This window comes from Manihot esculenta, chromosome 7 (assembly GCF_001659605.2).
Source record: "Manihot esculenta cultivar AM560-2 chromosome 7, M.esculenta_v8, whole genome shotgun sequence".
NCBI classification, from domain to species: domain Eukaryota; kingdom Viridiplantae; phylum Streptophyta; class Magnoliopsida; order Malpighiales; family Euphorbiaceae; genus Manihot; species Manihot esculenta.
In genome coordinates this window covers 1,454,060-1,472,375 of record NC_035167.2, presented here as the reverse complement: position 1 = coordinate 1,472,375, position 18,316 = coordinate 1,454,060, and the positions used below count along the sequence as shown (strand labels likewise).

Sequence of the window (18,316 nt, the reverse complement as noted above, 5' to 3'; positions counted from 1 at the left end):
TCGAACGTATGAGAATATCAGATATCTACTGCATGCGTAACGGCCATTTAATTCTCCCCTGGCACGCATGCGGACGGACCCATCAGACGGACGGGCTGGCTACCTTCCTTCTTCCGGGCTGGGCAGGAAGAGGAGATCAAGACTGAGCTCAGAGAAAATCTAATCATTAGGCTGAAAAAGGCTAGGTCGATCTGGTTGAGAAATCTAGGTGGAGCCCGGTCTTAAGACTAAGCGGGCCGGACCTGATTCATGCGGGAGGCTTAAAGGCCTCCAAATAATAGGCTGTCGACATGGACCTGGCCCCTAACCGAGATGGAGAAATCCAGCGGTCATCAGTCATAAAGACTATTGTCTTTGTTTGATGAGTAGAAATCTTTAGAATTGCTGCAAGTGACCACCGCAATGTAGTGCATGAAACTTTTTTTTTTTCACATTTGAAACCTTCAACTTTCCTTTCAAGCTAAAATTTATCTTTTTTTTTTTTTTTAATTTCTCTCGCATTTCTCTGAACTTTACTCTTCAAGTGCTGTTAATAAAAAATCATCCAAAATACTAAGTAGTTTTGAAGTGTTATGGAGCAAAAAGTTAATTTTTATTATTTCTCAATTATTTTTAAATATTTTTAATCACTTTTAGTGAATATATAAATAAAAATAATTAAAAATTAAAATATTAGATAACTTATATTAGAAATTCAGAATATAAGTTTTTATTATTTTTTCAATAAGTTTTTAGATATTTTTAAATAATTTTTTAATGAATGCATAATTAAAAATAATTAAAAGTTTGAATGTTATATTAGAAATGTAAAACTTTAAAAGTTTAGAATTATAACTTAATATTAATAATACTAATCATCAAATGAGTTTTATACTCTTATAAGTTATAATAAATGATAACTAAATATTAATTAAATACACTTTTAAGCTTAGTCTAATGGTAAGTGCATTTGACTAAATTTGAGAGATCTCAAATTCTACTCTTTCAATTCTTCATCCCTATTTTTTTTTTAAAATACTAAGTATTAATTAAGTATCAAATATAAATATAAAATTACAAGATTAAAATTTTATGAAAAAATAGATAATGACTTTTTTTTAAAAAAAATGACTTTAAATTAAAATATACTTTTTGTCAAATATTTAAATTATTTTGAAAGCTCGTTCCGATAATAATTGGGATTATTTATTATATATAATATTTAAAAATTATAAATTTTATATTTATTATTAAGTGTATAATTTTTTTTTTTAAATGGGAATCGGGGATTGAAGGAGTAAAATTCGAGATCTCTCAGATTTATCCAAATGCACTTGCCATCAGACTAGGTTTGTGAGTGCAAGTGTGTAACTTTCTGATCAAGCATAATTTAGCCACATTTTTATGATCTTTATTATTGTTTATTTACACATTATTTAGCTTAATTTATGGTTTTTACTTTGTTTTTACAGAAAAGGAAGAAATTGGAAAAATGGAGAAAAAGTACAGAAAATGACAGAAAAGTGATTGGGTCAGTGATTTGCCCAAATCACTGCCCAAATCAGGCTGAAGCAGAAACCTGAAGGCAACAGGCAGAAGTGATTGGGTCAGTGATTTGCCCAAATCACTCGTAGAAACTGGTCAAATCACTCGCAGAGACAGAGACAGAAACTGGACTGAATCCCGGAGAACGATTGGGGCAGATTGGGCAAGTGATTTGCCCAAATCACTCACAGAAATTGCCTAAATCACCTTGACAGCAGAAATTGACAGCAGAGGCGGGAAAACAGCAGGGAACCAAATTTCGAATTTTCAGAAGTCCAAATCCAACTCAATCACTACCAACACAATTCCAAGAGCCACGAAAGAGCTTCTCACCTAAGGAATTCCAGTTGCAATTAAATTCAACATTAAAAGAGGAATTACAAGCCAAATTAAAAAGAGATTTCAAAACCCTAGAATGATGGAATTCTTCAGCTATAAAAGACCAACCTCCAAACCAGCAAGGGGCATCTTCTGATCAGCTACTCAGCATCTTCTCCCCTCGCTAGAAACTCTGCAACTTCTTTCTTTCCTTTCTTTTCATCTTTTGTGTATTTAGTCCACCATGAGTGGCTAATTTCCTTCTTTTCTAGTTGAAGTTGGTGAATTTCAGATTTTGTGATGAATTGGGAGATTTAAATCTCCATTGTTAAACTTCTATTTATTTTCAATATTTATGCAATTTGATCTTTCCATAATTGTTGCTTTGCTTTTAGAATCAATAAGGGCCCATTGCTTTTAAATTGCTTAAGTAACAAATTGTTTGAATGATTTAAGTCCATAATTGCTTATATTATTTGAACACAAATTTAATCAAGTTGCATGATCTAAACTTGGCCACGCGGTTGGCAAGGTTATAATTAGGTTTCTCTAAGTCTTAATGCAGTTAACAGTTGTTCGATGCCAAAGGCCCCAAGGACGTTCCTTGGCAACTTGTTAACTAGTGTTTGATTAGCGAACGTTTCCTAATCAAACTAGAACTAAGGAGGAATTTGGATTGTGAGAAACGTATTCCACATCCTAAACTAATTTATTGAGATAAATAGGAGTATTAAAGAATCAATGATCAATTCTAAACAATCTGAAATAGATCCATACTTCAACTAGAAACTTTTCTCTTATTGATTTACTCAAACTTTAAATTATTGCTTTCTTTTACTATTTAATTTTAATCATCAAATCAAAACCCCCTCTTTTATTTATTTGCTATTCACCTAGTCATTATTAGGAAAATCTTTGGTGTCAATTCCCTGTGGTTCGACCATATTGCCACTATCTACAAATTAATTGTTGATTGTTTAATAGGTTTATTTTTGACGGCTTCGACAACCGCTATCAAAATTGGCGCCGTTGCCGAGGATTTGATTTAAACTAACGTATTTTCCCTTTATGACCAGGTATGGCCGTAAAGACACTCTTCTTTACGACCCTGAAATTGAAAAAACTGCCAAGAGCTTAAGGAAGCAAGCTAACTTGAGGAACCAAGCCTCAAAAGCATCTTCATCAGCAACGCAATCTCACAGATCACCTACTGCCCCTACTGCAGAAATTTCTGCACCAGCAGAAACTTCCACCACCGCACCAGCTACTGCTGTATTTACACCAGAAACTGAATTTCTGGCTATGGCAGAAAATCCAGCAATGGCACAACAACCTGCTGTCCGTGAAGAAGCTGAGATTCAAGCTAGGAACCTGCTTGTCCCTGTCCACGCACCACAGCCACAGCCACGGGAAAGAACTCTCGGAGAGCTAGCTGAACCAGCAGGAGACCTAGCACCCTTATGCATTGATTATCCCCCATTGACAGCACCTTTTGAGCTTAAGACGGGTCTGATCCATCTCCTTCCTAAGTTCAGAGGCCTAGAAAATGAGGATCCTCACAAGCACTTGAAGGAATTCCACATTGTGTGCTCCTCCATGAGACCTCAAGGTATTACTGAAGAGCATGTCAAGCTTAGAGCCTTCCCTTTTTCCCTTGATGACTATGCCAAGGAATGGCTATTCTACTTACCACCCGGATCCATCACATCATGGGCTGGTATGGTGAGAGCATTCTTGAGAAAATTCTTCCCTACCTCAAAAGCCATAGGCATCCGTCGAGAGATAAGTGGGATAAAGCAAAAGCACTCTGAAGGCTTGTATGAGTACTGGGAGAGGTTCAAAAAGTTGTGTACAAGCTGCCCTCAGCATGATATTTCTGACCAATCTCTCATTGAGTATTTCTATGGAGGTCTGATACCCGCAGAGAGAAAATTTATTGATGCAGCCTGTGGAGGATCCATTGAAAAAAAGTCACCTAGGGAGATGAGGGAATTAATTTCCACCATGGCTGCAGCTTCTCAACAATTTGGAGACCAAGAGCCACCATCAAGGAGTGTAAATGAGGTGAGTACATCCATTCTAGCATCCCAAATTTCTGATCTCACCAATGCTGTCCGTAGCCTTGTTGTGGGTCAAACCCAACAAGTCCAGCAGATTCAGCAGCCCAAGTCATGTGGAATATGCGCCAACAACCACCCAACTGATCTATGTCCATCCCTTCAAGAGGAAGACCAGCAAGTCAATGCTGTTGGAGGTTTCAATGGGCAAAGAAGGTATGATCCCTATGCAAATACTTATAATCCAGGTTGGAGGGACCATCCAAATTTCAGTTATGCAAGGGGAAATCAATATCCAAGCTACCAGCAAAGGAATCAAGCTCAAGCTGCACCTCAGAACTCCAAAGCTCCTCTTAAAGAGATTGTGCAGAATTTAGCAAATACTGTGCAAAGTCTTGAGAAACAAGTGAGTCAAATGGCCTCCTCAATGAGCAAATATGAGTCTCAAGGGAAGCTACCCTCCCAAACTGAGATAAATCCAAGACAAAATGTTAGTGCCATCACATTGAGGAGTGGAAAAGAGCTGCAAGACAGTAGGGCTGAAAAATTGCAAAAACAGGCCATTGAAAAAAAATCTGCCAGAAAGTGATCAGAGCAGTCGATTTGCCCAAATCACTGACCCAATCGCTAGGCAGACTGAGCTGCCTAGCAGTGATCTGCCCAAATCACCAGAGAAGGCAGAGATCGATTTGCCCAAATCAACAGATCAGGCAGAGTCCAGCCAAAAGCAGAAAATACAGCAACCAGCAGAAAAATTCAAGGTACCTTACCCTTTTCCCAAAAGATTTGCAAGATCTCAAAAAGAAAAAGAGGAGAAAGAGATACTTGAGACACTCCGCAAGGTGGAAATCAATGTACCTCTACTTGATGCTATCAAACAAATACCAAGGTATGCTAAATTTCTCAAAGAGCTATGCACCAATAGGATGAAACTTGCTGAACATGAAAAGGTAAGTGTGGGGGAGTGTGTCTCAGCTGTCATTCAAAGGAAACTTCCCACCAAATGCAAGGATAGAGGAATGTTCGCGGTTTCATGCAAAATAGGCAATGTGGGAATAAAGAAGGCCATGTGTGACCTTGGGGCTTCAATCAATGTCATGCCCCTTTCCATTTTTAACTTGTTGAATGCAGGTACACTCAAGGGCACTAGCATTATGATCCAATTGGCTGACCGATCCGTCGTCCATCCCAAGGGAGTACTAGAAGATGTGTTGGTACAAGTTGACCAACTAGTCTTCCCAGCAGATTTTTATGTGATTGACATGGAGGAGGATAAGGGCAAAATCACCTTTGACATCCTACTTGGGAGACCATTCTTGAGCACAGCCAGAACAAAAATTGATGTGCATGATGGCACACTAACCATGGAGTTTGAAGGGAAAATTATCAAATTTAATATTTATGATGCCATGAAATTTTCCAATGATGTTTCTCATGTTTATGGCCTTGATGTTATCGATGATTTAAGTCAAGAAATTTTTGATTATGATTAAGAAAACTTACTTTATGAAGGTCTTTGCAGGAGGGAAGAAGTGGACAGCAACACTGATACAGACCAGATGGAGTACTGTTCACAGCTGGTGACGGGTGATTTGCCCAAATCACCAAACGATCTGCCCAAATCACTGGGGCAGACAGACTTGACAGAGAGTGATTTGACCAGTGATTTGCCCAAATCACTGGCCAAATTAGACAGCAAACAGCAGAAATCAGAACAGACAGTAGATACACCAGATCTGAAACCCTTGCCCAGCCATCTCAAATATGCCTTTTTAGGGGCTGAAAATACACCTCCAGTAATTATTTCTAACCAGCTTAGCCAAGAAGAAGAGGAAAAGCTCCTTGATGTGTCGAGAAAGCACAAGAAAGCAATTGGGTGGACCTTGGAGGACATAAAAGGCACCTCAAGACCATTCGGTGGAGGCTCAAGACAGGATGCAGCACATGGAAAGCATGTTGCAGCTGCTGGTTCAACACTTTCTGCCCACAGACTATGACAGCCAGTGATTTGGCCGGGTGATTTGCCCAAATCACCTGCTCAAATCACCCACATCCCAGGCAGTCCCTTTCCTTCTCCTTATTAATTTTTTCATATTTATGTTTAAACATTGAGGACAATGTTTGGGATAGGTGTGGGGGTATTTACTGTTAGGTTTAAGTTATATTTTTTCCGTTTACATTATCTTTTTGCTTTCTTTTTGTTTCTTTTTGCATCTTTTTGCCCCATAAACACACACTAAAATTTTTTCACACATTTTTTCACTTTTTGCACACACACACACACAGAATTTTGACTTAGCTTTTACTCTACTCAGCATAGATAACAAGGTTAAAAGAGCTTCCTATCTCATGACCCCATTGATTTTCCACCCCTTTAAGCCTAAATTGAATCAATTATAGTGTGCTACCTTCACTTTGGAAGTTCTTTTCTTGAATTGAATCTCTAAATTTGCATTGGTCAAGGGAAATAAAAATATAAATACATGCAAATAAAAAGTTAGTGTAACTCCCTATGAGGTGATTTGCCCAAACTGTCATGAAAAGAAAAGAAAAAGAAAAACCAGCACAAAGCACAAATCATAAAACCTGTTCCTATGGCCAAATAAGCTATGAACAGAGCTAGTAGCCACTTGAACAAGTGACTAACTGAGTAACCGGGGGTGGGTATCACCAATATGCACCTTCGTGTAAAAAGGTTAGTGACTTTTTCAGGCAAGAATAAAAAAAGTGCTGCTGAATAAAATAAAATAAAATGCTCAAAGAAGGGCAAGTCACTCTTAGAGGTTGCATTGAGCTTATACAAAGAGAATAAGCATGAATGAATCAAAAACCTTTCCTTTGACCATGATAGGTAAGGGGAAACAAGGAAAAGAGAAGAACAACCTTGGTGCATGTATTCTATACTGTGATACTTCAATTTAGGAGTCTAGGGGGGGCTGATTAAGTGGTACTTAGGCTCAAAAGAAAAAGAAGCTTGATTGACTAAGTTATTTGTTGCTTGAGGGCAAGCGAAAAGCTAGGTGTGGGGGTATTTGATCAAGCATAATTTAGCCACATTTTTATGATCTTTATTATTGTTTATTTACACATTATTTAGCTTAATTTATGGTTTTTACCTTATTTTTACAGAAAAGGAAGAAATTGGAAAAATGGAGAAAAAGTGCAGAAAATGACAGAAAAGTGATTGGGTCAGTGATTTGCCCAAATCATTGCCCAAATCAAGCTGAAGCAGAAACCTGGAGGCAACAGGCAGAAGTGATTGGGTCAGTGATTTGCCCAAATCACTCGTAGAAACTAGTCAAATCACTCGCAGAGACAGAGACAGAAACTGGACTGAATCCCGGAGAACGATTGGGGCAGACTGGGCAAGTGATTTGCCCAAATCACTCGCAGAAACTGCCCAAATCACCTTGACAGCAGAGGCGGGAAAACAGCAGGGAACCAAATTTCGAATTTTCAGAAGTCCAAATCCAACTCAATCACTACCATCACAATTCCAAGAGCCACGAAAGAGCTTCTCACCTAAGGAATTCCAGTTGCAATTAAATTCAACATCAAAAGAGGAATCACAAGCCAAATTAAAAAGGGATTTCAAAACCCTAAAAGGATGGAATTCTTCAGCTATAAAAGAGCAACCTCCAAACCAGCAAGAGGCATCTTCTGATCAGCTACTCAGCATATTCTCCCCTCGCCAGAAACTCTGCAGCTTCTTTCTTTCCTTTCTTTTCATCTTTTGTGTATTTAGTTCACCATGAGAGGCTAATTTCCTTCTTTTCTAGTTGAAGTTGGTGAATTTCAGATTTTGTGATGAATTGGGAGATTTAAATCTCCATTGTTAAACTTCTATTTATTTTCAATATTTATGCAATTTGATCTTTCCATAATTGTTGCTTTGCTTTTAGAATCAATAAGGGCCCATTGCTTTTAAATTGCTTAAGTAACAAATTGTTTGAATGATTTAAGTCCGTAATTGCTTATATTATTTGAACACAAATTTAATCAAGTTGCATGATCTAAACTTGGCCACGCGGTTGGCAAGGTTAGAATTAGGTTTCTCTAAGTCTTAATGCAGTTAACAGTTGTTCGATGCCAAAGGCCCCAAGGACGTTCCTTGGTAACTTGTTAACTAGTGTTTGATTAGCGAACGTTTCCTAATCAAACTAGAACTAAGGAGGAATTTGGATTGTGAGAAGCGTCTTCCACATCCTAAACTAATTTATTGAGATAAATAGGAGTATTAAAGAATCAATGATCAATTCTAAACAATCTGAAATAGATTCATACTTCAACTAGAAGCTTTTCTCTTATTGATTTACTCAAACTTTAAATTATTACTTTCTTTTACTATTTAATTTTAATCATCAAATCAAAACCCCCTCTTTTATTTATTTGCTATTCACCTAGTCATTATTAGAAAAATTTTTGGTGTCAATTCCCTGTGGTTCGACCCTATTGCCACTATTTACAAATTAATTGTTGATTATTTAATAGGTTTATTTTTGACGGTTTCGACAACCGCTATCACTTTCTTTAATTATTTGTTAACTTTATGAACTGCATAAATTATTAAAAAATTACGTAATTACCGATTGTTATTGTTATTTTATGATCGTTACAAATTTATTTTCATTGTCCATAACTGCAATTGCGAACGCTGCTGCAACCGTTATTTGAAGCCACGGTTTAAACAGAAACATACTGATGATGAAGAACATAAATTATCACGATTAAACACCTGTGTATCAAGTTATTCTAAGATTCTTGGCAAACACCAACTGTCCAGATGAATAAAATATAATTATTATATTGTTCCAATAGTTTCTTGCTAAGTAATATAGAGCATGATAATAGTTGAAAGATTCTTGGCAACAGGGAAATTTTCACTATAGGGATAGTGAATTAACAGTTTAGCACCAGATGAATATAGTATAATGGATAGTCAACAACCAACTGTCAGCAACGGGTGAAATTGAAGAATGAAGATACATTCAAAACATTCTAAAAACTAGTACTTTGATCGTCAATCAGTATCAGAAATAAAAGCCAAAGATAGACTACAGCCAAGACTTAGAGGCTAGGAGAAATTCAAGCTTGACAGCAACATAACCAAGCAAAAACCTTTCAAAATAAGGACTTGGCATAAGAATTGGTTAACACAGTTCAATCAAAAGGGACCTTGAAGAATGGACACTCACATTACAGCTCTCATATTCATGACAAAGCAGTGCCCAGAAAATCACTGCTACTTCAACAAGTTTGGAATGCTCCTGCAAAAAATTACATTTCAAGTTTTCAGCATTATTTCATTGAAATTTCTGTATGTATTTGAAACATCATAAAACTCAATATAAGTGATTAACTAATTTCTTGTTAAGGACAAAACAGTGCTTCATATCAGATACAATAGATGCTGGAAGTCGTAGAAAGAAAAATAACTCGTTTGTGTAGTGCATTCATCTTACCAACATTGCTTCTTGAGCACATAATTCGATTTGATTAATAGATTTAAAGATAAGGAATATTAGCAATGAAGGGCCAACCTTTTCCTTTCTTTTCTATGCACCATTTTCTCAGAAGGGGGCACACTTCAACATGCAATGTTCCAAGTGTAGTGAGAAGGCTCTCTTTTGGCAAGGATCGAATTTTAGGATGACTGGTTCTAACTTTATCCTCCCTTGTTTATAGATTCTTCTTTTTCAGCACCTTTTTATCTGGAGAATCTACGACCTTCTTTCTGTAATCTCCTCCAACAGAATTGGATCCTCCAGACATATTCCCTGCAGCTTAGAATTTCCAGAAATTGTTGAACTCCCTTCTTGGGGTTACAAAGACATCTCCCAGGACAATATCTATATTTAGCTTAATAAGAAGCTTACCTACAAATGAAAATACATAAACTATTTCATTGTCAATGATCAGCTATGTGAGTTGGAGGATGAGTTATCCATATTTCTTAGAGCTATGGCTATTAGATATTTGTAACTGAATTCCAGGTAATTGTAACAAAAAGAAAATAATAATTTTATTATTTTCGAAGAACCATAAGACAGAATGCAAAAAATTATTAATTCCTTTTATAGGCTAAAAAATTGCTCTATATCATCAGATGCAATATAAGCTGGAAGTTAGTGAGTGTAAAGAGAAATACCTCATTTATGGAGTGCTTTCGTCCTTCGTCCTACCGTCACTGTTTCTTGTGCGCAGAATTCCATCTGGATCTTTATTTAATGGATTTCAAGCTGGGGAATGTTAGCAATGAAGGGCCAATATTTTCCTTTCTTTTTTGTGCATCGTTTTTGCAGAAGCGGGCAACCTATGATATACACTGTTCCAAGCTTGGCAAGAAGGCCCTCTTTTGGCAAGGATCGGAGTTTAGGGCAGTACAATATCTGTAACTTCTTAAGCGAAGTGAGTTTGTGAAGCCCCCTGGATATGGATTTCAAATTCTTAAGAGCATCAACAGAAAGAAAGGTGAGGGAAGAGGGAAGCAATTGGCCCTCCTCATCTGGAAAGGAAACCATATCTGTACTTGGACTTGTACCACTGATTGTTAAATTGGTAAGAGAGGTGAGTCTTTTGAGTCTCCACTCAAACATTGGTTGTGCCAGATTCTCGCAATACGAAATTTCAAGACGAATTAGGTTTGGGGGTAAACCTCCTTCTGGAAACGAAACTACACTTCCACAATTTCTGATCCCTAGATATGTAAGAGATTTCAGATTTTGGAATCGATTAGGTAGCGACTTCAAATTCCCACATTTTGCTATTTTGAAAAACCTAAGATTGGGGATGGCCAATCCACTTTCTGGGAAATTCTCTAACTTGGGGGAATCTCGTATTTCTAATTCAATGAGATGCGAGAACCGATCATCAAGCGACTCCAATGATTTTGTCGTCCAATGGCAAAATTTAATACTCTTAACTGAATGGGGAAATTCCCCACATGGAAGAGATGCAAGAAATGGACATTCCATTACGCTCAAATCCTCAAGATGAGTTGTCTGATTCCTAGCATCACTGGCTTGCATAATGCTCTCCGGCATGGACTCCAAAGAATTACAGCAAAAGATATAGAGACGTTTAAGGGCGTAAGGCAAACCTCTAGCTGGAAAGGACGCAAGTTTTGGGCAGTAACTGATCCTCAAATCACCGAGAGACGAGAGGCTGCACAGCCCATTAGGCAGATTCTCTAATTCATGACAACCGAATATGGACAAAACTTCAAGGTTACAAGGCAAAAGCCCTTCTTCTCCCTCTACCAATGACACAAGCTTCCTACATCCGTTGATCATTAAATGGTTCAGACAAGCAAGTTCGTCTAAGTTAGTCGAATCTTGCCATAGGCACATCAATTGATCGCAATAATCAATCACCAGGTATTTAAGTGCCACCAAGGCCTGTGTAACCACTTTATCTAAATTTGCTAGCCTAGAAATTCTCCTAATCTTTAAGTTTGTGAGTGAGGCTAGATCAGGCACGCTCAGGAGAAGCATCTCTTGGCATTCTTCAATATTCAGTTCCTTTAGGGAAGGAAGACAGCTAGGCAGTTTCCCTTCCAACTTAGGACAATTAATTATTCTCAGTTCACAAAGTTTGGGAAAATTTCCAGCTTCATTGAGACCATCAGAACAAGCCCATTGCTTCAACTCCAACATATTCTCAATTTGTAGAGTCTCTAGAGACGGAAATGGCTGTAAAGAAGAAGAATTGTCCCCATAAAACTCAACACCCACTTGTTTCACTCCACCCATGCCTTCTATTATCAGCTTACTAAGTTTGGGTAGTCCCCCAAGTGGTGGCAGTGTGGTTATATTTGGGCAACTGCAAAGCTCTACGTCCACCATGTTTGTGAATGAGGGATCTCCTATCCATGACGGGAATTTCTTACCACCATAAAATTTAATTAAAAGCTTTCCCAGCTTTTGATGAGGTTGTAGAAAGCTGAGTACCCATAATTCATCCTCAGCACTTCGTGTCTCATGCAAATTATCAGTCCATAACAATGCCAATTCATCAAGACCCTCCTTCTTCTTTAGATCTGCAAGCTCTGCTTCTTGAATGTCTACCACATTGTGTAGCCCCTCAATCTGAAGCTGCCCTTTTAGATTGGGAAATTTCATCAACTCTTTTATCCCAGGTCCATCTCCTTTTCCAACGATAAACTTGGATAATGTTTGGAGATTTGTCAAACTTGCAATCTCCCGTGGCATCTCTAGCAAATGATATGTGCCACTAAGATCAAGGTGCATCAAGTTGATCAAATTTCCAATGCCTGCATGCAACTCAATGAGATCCCTACACTCACATAACTTCAGCGTCTGTAAGTTCCAAAGGTTACTTAATGATTTAGGTAATCTTTCAATATTAGTGTAAGACAAGTTCAGATAGCGTAAATGTTTCAAGTCACCAACTGAATTTGGCAGCCCTTCAAACAAATAACCAGACAGTGATAGCACCCTTAAACGTTTCAATCTCGGCACCAAATCATGCACCACGTTACTAGCTAACCGGTAAACATACCCTTTTGGAAATTTTGGCAGCGCTGAGAAAGTTCGCAAATTGTTAGTTTCATTGAAGACTTCAAACCTTTGAAAGATATCTTGGAAATTTCGAGTGAATGCAGAATGGCGAACCTTTGAATATGACTTTATCCCCTTGGACTTATCATCCAAATTAAGGCAAAAGCATACTTCTCTGCTAATCGATAGAGCTAGATCATTGATTAGGTCATGCATTACATACAGTGATTTATTGCTAGTAGACTGTTGAAAAAAGGATCTTAACAATAAATCCTGGAAATATTCATGACCCAACTCTTCCATTTGCTTCATTTCCTTCTGTTGCTGGAGAAATCCCTCTGCCATCCATTGGAGAACCAGCTCATTCTCATCGAATTCATAATCTTTTGGAAAAATAGCACAGTAAGCAAAGCATCTTTTCAAATTAGAAGGAAGGTGGTGATAGCTCAACCTCAGTGCAGGAAGAACGTCAGTTTTGTCTTCCCAAATATCACTGCTTAACAGTTTCTCCCACACAGTAAGATTTCGTTCACCTCGTAGAACCCCCCCAATGGCCTGCGCTGCCAAAGGCAATCCTTGACATCTTTCCACGATTTTTTCACCTATCGCTTTCAGATCCAAGTGTTCATCAAAATTTGTTGCTCCCAAAGCATGTTGAACAAAAACAGAAAGACAATCATCATATGACAACTGCTTAAGAGGATACGACTGAACACTACCCATCATCTGGGAAACACGTTCGCTGCGAGTTGTAACTATAATTCTGCTTCCTCTTGCCCCATATTCAAAAGGACCACGAAAGAGATTCCAATCCTCATACTTCTCATTCCAAACGTCATCCAGGACAATAAAAAATTTCTTATCGGACAGCTTTTCCTTCAATCTTACTTGAAGCAAATTCAAATCTTTGCCATCAAAATCTCCACCAAACCACTGGAAAATCGTTTGGGAGATTCTGAAAACGTCAAAATCATCACCAACTAAAACCCAAGCCGTTAAATCAAAGTTCAGTTTGGCTTCATTAAAGAGAAGCTGAGCTAGAGTTGTCTTGCCAAGGCCTCCCATCCCAGTTATTGAAATCACAGAGACTCTTGCATCACTAGACTCATTATTCAAAAATTCAAGCATAGCCTTCTTATCTTCCTGCCTCCCATAGATCTCTTCTTTATTCACCACAGAGGTTGTTGGTCTTCTTTCCCTCACTTTACTGCTCCTCTCACCAGCAATCACCCTCAAATCCAGGCGATTTTTCTGTGACCTGATCTCTTCTAATCGGGCAGTAATTTCCTTTATCTTGGAAACCATCTCAGCCCTGAACGTCATGCCAACATAAGAAGGAATGAGTTTTCGTACCTTACTCTCACCAGCTTTCATCTTGCGTCTTCGAGCCTCGATGTCAAACTCATCAAGAATGTCCTCCACATCGTAAGCCAAGTCCCTGAGCTTGTCTGCCCATATCTTCACCAGCTTGTTGGTCATCTGCTGCTCCTCTGCATCATCAAGCACCACATAAATTTCCTCCAACATCTCCTTCCATTTGTTGAGTTCAGTCAGAACTTTTCCTTCGCGGGCATAATTGAGCAAGTTCTGTGAACCCAACTGATCAATCAACGCCGTAAACACAGGAGCAAGAATAGCACCTCCAATGGTAGTTGCAATTTCCATAGCACAGATCAGAAAATTATTTTCTTGTAGAAACTATGAGTTAAAGAAGTACATAAAAGGAAAGAAGGAACAATAGAAGCAAAGTGAGTCGGCTAGGGGTGAGCATTCGGTCGGTTCGGTTCAAAACCGAACCGAACCGAATAAATCGAAAACCGAAATTTTAGTGTTTATAAAAATCGAATCAAACCGATTTTAGTCAGAAACCGAATCGAACCGGTCTGGTTCGGTTCGGTTTGATCAGTTTCGATTTTTAATAATTTTTTTATTTTTTACCCATAATTTTAGTATTTTAAAATTTAATTAAAATATTTTAATTTTAATATGATTTAATTTCTTTATATTATTAAAAAAAATTATTATCACTAATCGGTTCGGTTTAATTTTTTCGATTTTTTTCTGATTAAAACCGAATCGAATTAAAATAATCAAAATCTTTAAAATTAAAAACTGAACCAAACTGAACCGAAATGTATAAAAAGCCAAATTAAATTTTTAAATCAATTCGATTCAATTAATTTTCTCAATTTGAACAAAATACTGCGCACCCTAACAGAAAAGGCATGAATAGAATGAACAATATCTTACCCTGTTCCACAGGAAATTGTTGAATGGTACTGGATTACCACCTTAGCATATCAAACTAACAATAATTTAAGGAATATTTAAATAATGAGAGAATTATTATTAGATACCTAAATTTTTAAAAAGTTCACTAATTTATTTTTAAGCTAAAATATTTCTATATTATGTAAAATTACTCTTTAATCATTCTATCAAATAAACTGTTAATCAATTTATTTTAATAATAACCAGATAACTAAATAGTAGTAGAGGCTAAATAATTTTTTTTTTTTTTTTTTTTGGAAATTGAATCTTCATCACATGTTAATAAATGGGCTAAAGTTCAATTTCATCTCTGAATTTCTAAGACATTTAAATAAGCTCTTTTTTTTTTACCTTTTAAACTTAAATTAAACCTTTTTGTTTAAGTCTATAAATTTTTTGTTAAAATCAAACTAATAATTGTCTATATTAATAAAATATTACATTTTATATTTTTTTTAACAATTATTTATTATATTATCAAACAATGATGTTCAGGATTGTATTCCCAGCTCCATTGGCAGGCTTTCTAACTTAAAATTTATTGACTCGTCCCATAAGAATCTGACAGTTGATTTACTCACTTGGGTTTGGTTTTGATTCCACAACTGATGACTATAAGTTGGTGAGAGTAGCGTATACAGGAGACGATCATTTTAATTTCGTTGATATTCCTCCTTTGGTTGAGATTTTCAGTTTGAGAGGGAGGTATTGGAAAATGGTTTGTAACAATCTGAATTATGTAATTTGTGGGTGTTCAACTTCTGCTTTTCTCAATGGAGCTTGTCATTGGGTCGGCTCTGCGCCAAGGAGTGGGGTTGGTGTAGGCGATGTGATTGTGTCGTTTTCTTTGGGAGATGAATTGTTCAGGGTAATGAAGATACCAAATTGTTTGGTTAACGAATCTCTTCCTGGATGTTGCAGCATTTGATGGATCAATTTTGCTGGTTCCTTCTGGGAAAAAAAAGGGGGAAGAGGATTGGTTTTCAGTTTGGATAATGAGAGAATATGGTGTTGCAAGATCTTGGACCAAACTTTTCAGTATTTCAAAGGAGGAAGGGGTAGAAAGGTTAGCTGCATTTAGGCAAAATGGTGAGATTCTGTTGGCAAAAGAAGATGGAAATCTAGATTCCTATGATCCAAACACAGAAAAAATCACTGCTACAGGAATTGTGGGAGATGCAGAGTCCTTTTATTTGGATACTTTAGTGGATAGTCTTGTTTTAATAGGTGAATCAAATGAATTTACAGAAATCGTGGAGGAGCATGCATCTAGTTGTGGTTCAGTTTCTAGTTCACTGATGGTAATTGATAAAGCAAGTAGAGAACCATTGAAGAAATATAGGGAGAGTCCATTTCTACACAATCAAGATTCTTCTGAAAAATTAAATGAGTTGATCATCTATGTAATTGAGAAGAAAAATGGAAGACCAACCCGTATGAAAATATGAAATTAGTGTACTTAATCAAGAGTCAAAAGCACAAACCTAAGAGCAAAAAACATTCTTCTAAAACAATGAATCTTAACAACACAACAAAAACATTCTTCTAGTTAAATGCTTCTCTAAACTCACTTACGCTGCTGCTGCTGCTGCTCCTGCTGGTCCATACTAGCAGAAGCATGCCATTGATTTTGCATCAGACACCATTTGCTACATTCTGTAGAAATTTCACTCTCCCCACTCTTCTTCAGTTGATTCTCCACTTGCTCTATCAATTGCCATCAGTGAACTAGAAACTGAACCACAACTAGATGCATACTCCATTTCTGTAAATTCATTTGATTCACCTATTAAAACAAGACTATCCACTAAAGTATCCAAATAAAAGGACTGTGCACTGCCCACAATTCCTGTAGCAGTGATTTTTTCTGTGTTTGGATCATAGGAAACTAGCCTTCCATCTTCGTTTGCCAACAGAACCTCGCCATTTTGCCTAAATGCAACTAACCTTTCTACCCCTTCCTCCTTTGAAATACTGAAAAGTTTGGTCCAAGATCTTGCAACACCATATTCTCTCATTATCCAAACTGAAAACCAATCTTCTTCCCCATTCTTTTTCATAAAAGGAACCAGCAAAAGTGATCCATCAAACGCTGCAACATCCAGGAAGAGATATTCGTTAACCAAACAATTTGGTATCTTCATTACCCTGAACAATTCATCTCCCAAAGAAAACGACACGATCACATCGCCTACACCAACCGCACTCCTTGGCGCAGAGCCGACCCAATGACAAGCTCCATTGAGAAAAGCAGAAGTTGAACACCCACAAATTACATAATTCAGATTATTATAAACCATTTTCCAATACATCCCTCTCAAACTGAAAATCTCAACCAAAGGAGGAATATCAACGAAATTAAAATGATCGTCCCCTGTATACGCTACTCTCACCAACTTATAGTCATCAGTTGTGGAATCAAAACCAAACCCAAGTGAGTAAAAAAAGGGTCCACGAGAATCAAACGTAACATTAGGACAAGGAATAGAAACAATCTTTCTGACACTAGGGTTCCATAAAGCAGCTCTCTCAGTGTACATGCGATTCAAATAATCAAATAGACAGATAACTCCATTACAAGAACCCACTATATTAACAAAAGTAGATAAGCCCCTTAATGGGCTATCGAGTTCTTCTACTGGGTTTTCAGGGAAACTCTCGTCTTTGTATAGCAAATAATGTTCATTTCCTTCGAACGGTGCTATGTTGATATAATACCTGAAGATAAGTAGTTCACTTTTTCTTGCAGCCGTTTTCTTGAGGTGCTCATCTATGAAAGAAGGATCGGTGATTAAAAAGTCCCAAGCTTTACAAACGCACCTGCATTTCACGAGTAATTTCACCGGAAAGCTTGAAAACATTCTTGCGAGCATCTGTATAGAAAGTTGATCAGGCATTTTTCTTTCTTGGTTCTTGGAAAAAATTATTTGCGTTCTTGGTTCTTGCTGGTCTGCTCTATTTTCTTGAGAAGAGGATATATTTACTCTGGAGGAAATACTGGGCCTAGGATATTTATACGTGTTATCATTAGAGGCGGCACTGGCAAATTTATTTTGGTTTAATAACCGACCGCTGGAAACCGAAAATATATTCCCAGAGCTCCCTTGTCAGTGGCTCTCTGGAAAGCTATGTATCTTATCTCATCCAGGAAATCCCCGAGGCCCACATGATTGATGAGTCCATCTTTGACAGTATTCAGGCGCTGGATGGCTTTATCAATGCACCTAAACTGAGCAACCTTTCCGGATGATATGGTCTTTATGCATTGGCAGAAATTGTTGGTGATGGCTTTGTGAATGTTAATATTCCAGGAAGGATTGAGATTGTGGATCTTGCTTGGACATTCTTTCAAACAGTATCTCTTCAAGTTATGTCCAGAAACAGATATAGACCACTTTTGAAAAGGAATTGGAGTAATTAAAGTCGTATGTTCGTCTCGTCTGGTTCACAAACAAGCATCTTTGATCTCGTTAGACAGAGAAAGTTGGCAAAGAGACTCAAAATTCAATTAGATGATCTTTCTCCTTCAGGCCTGGTGAATTTTTTACTGTCCAGTTAGAGAAAATGGCCATGAGGAAGCTGAAGGTGCTATCCTTGAAGTTGAAGATGCGAGAATCAATCAGTCCC

At 37.4% G+C, this 18,316-nt stretch overlaps 2 protein-coding genes across 4 annotated transcripts; both read right to left on the bottom strand.

Annotated features, from left to right (window-relative positions):
* Positions 1–8,504: 8,504 nt before the first annotated feature.
* Positions 8,505–14,129, bottom strand: LOC110618778 (putative disease resistance RPP13-like protein 1). 3 transcript variants are annotated; one of them, XM_021762018.2, is made up of 4 exons: positions 10,048–14,128; positions 9,440–9,775; positions 9,095–9,166; positions 8,506–9,017 (listed from the first exon to the last, which is right to left on the bottom strand). In XM_021762018.2, the coding sequence occupies exon 1, from the start codon at positions 14,081–14,083 to the stop codon at positions 10,124–10,126; it is 3,960 nt and encodes a 1,319-aa protein (XP_021617710.1). In that variant the 5' UTR covers positions 14,084–14,128; the 3' UTR covers positions 8,506–9,017; positions 9,095–9,166; positions 9,440–9,775; positions 10,048–10,123. The 3 variants fall into 3 exon arrangements, with proteins under 3 accessions (XP_021617711.1, XP_021617710.1, XP_021617709.1); XM_021762019.2 differs by having other exon boundaries at positions 8,505–9,166; positions 9,440–9,796; positions 10,048–14,129; XM_021762017.2 differs by having other exon boundaries at positions 8,507–9,166.
* Positions 14,130–16,270: 2,141 nt separating this feature from the next.
* LOC110619810 (F-box protein CPR1) lies at positions 16,271–17,796 on the bottom strand. The gene has a single exon (XM_021763367.2). It carries the CDS (start codon positions 17,584–17,586, stop codon positions 16,357–16,359), a length of 1,230 nt encoding a protein of 409 aa, XP_021619059.1. The 5' UTR covers positions 17,587–17,796; the 3' UTR covers positions 16,271–16,356.
* Between the last annotated feature and the right edge of the window lie 520 nt (positions 17,797–18,316).

Excerpts from the sequence above, each read along its gene's own strand:
- LOC110618778 (XM_021762019.2), bottom strand. The coding sequence starts at position 14,083 with ATGGAAATTGCAACTACCATTGGAGGTGCTATTCTTGCTCCTGTGTTT.
- LOC110619810 (XM_021763367.2), bottom strand. The coding sequence starts at position 17,586 with ATGCCTGATCAACTTTCTATACAGATGCTCGCAAGAATGTTTTCAAGC.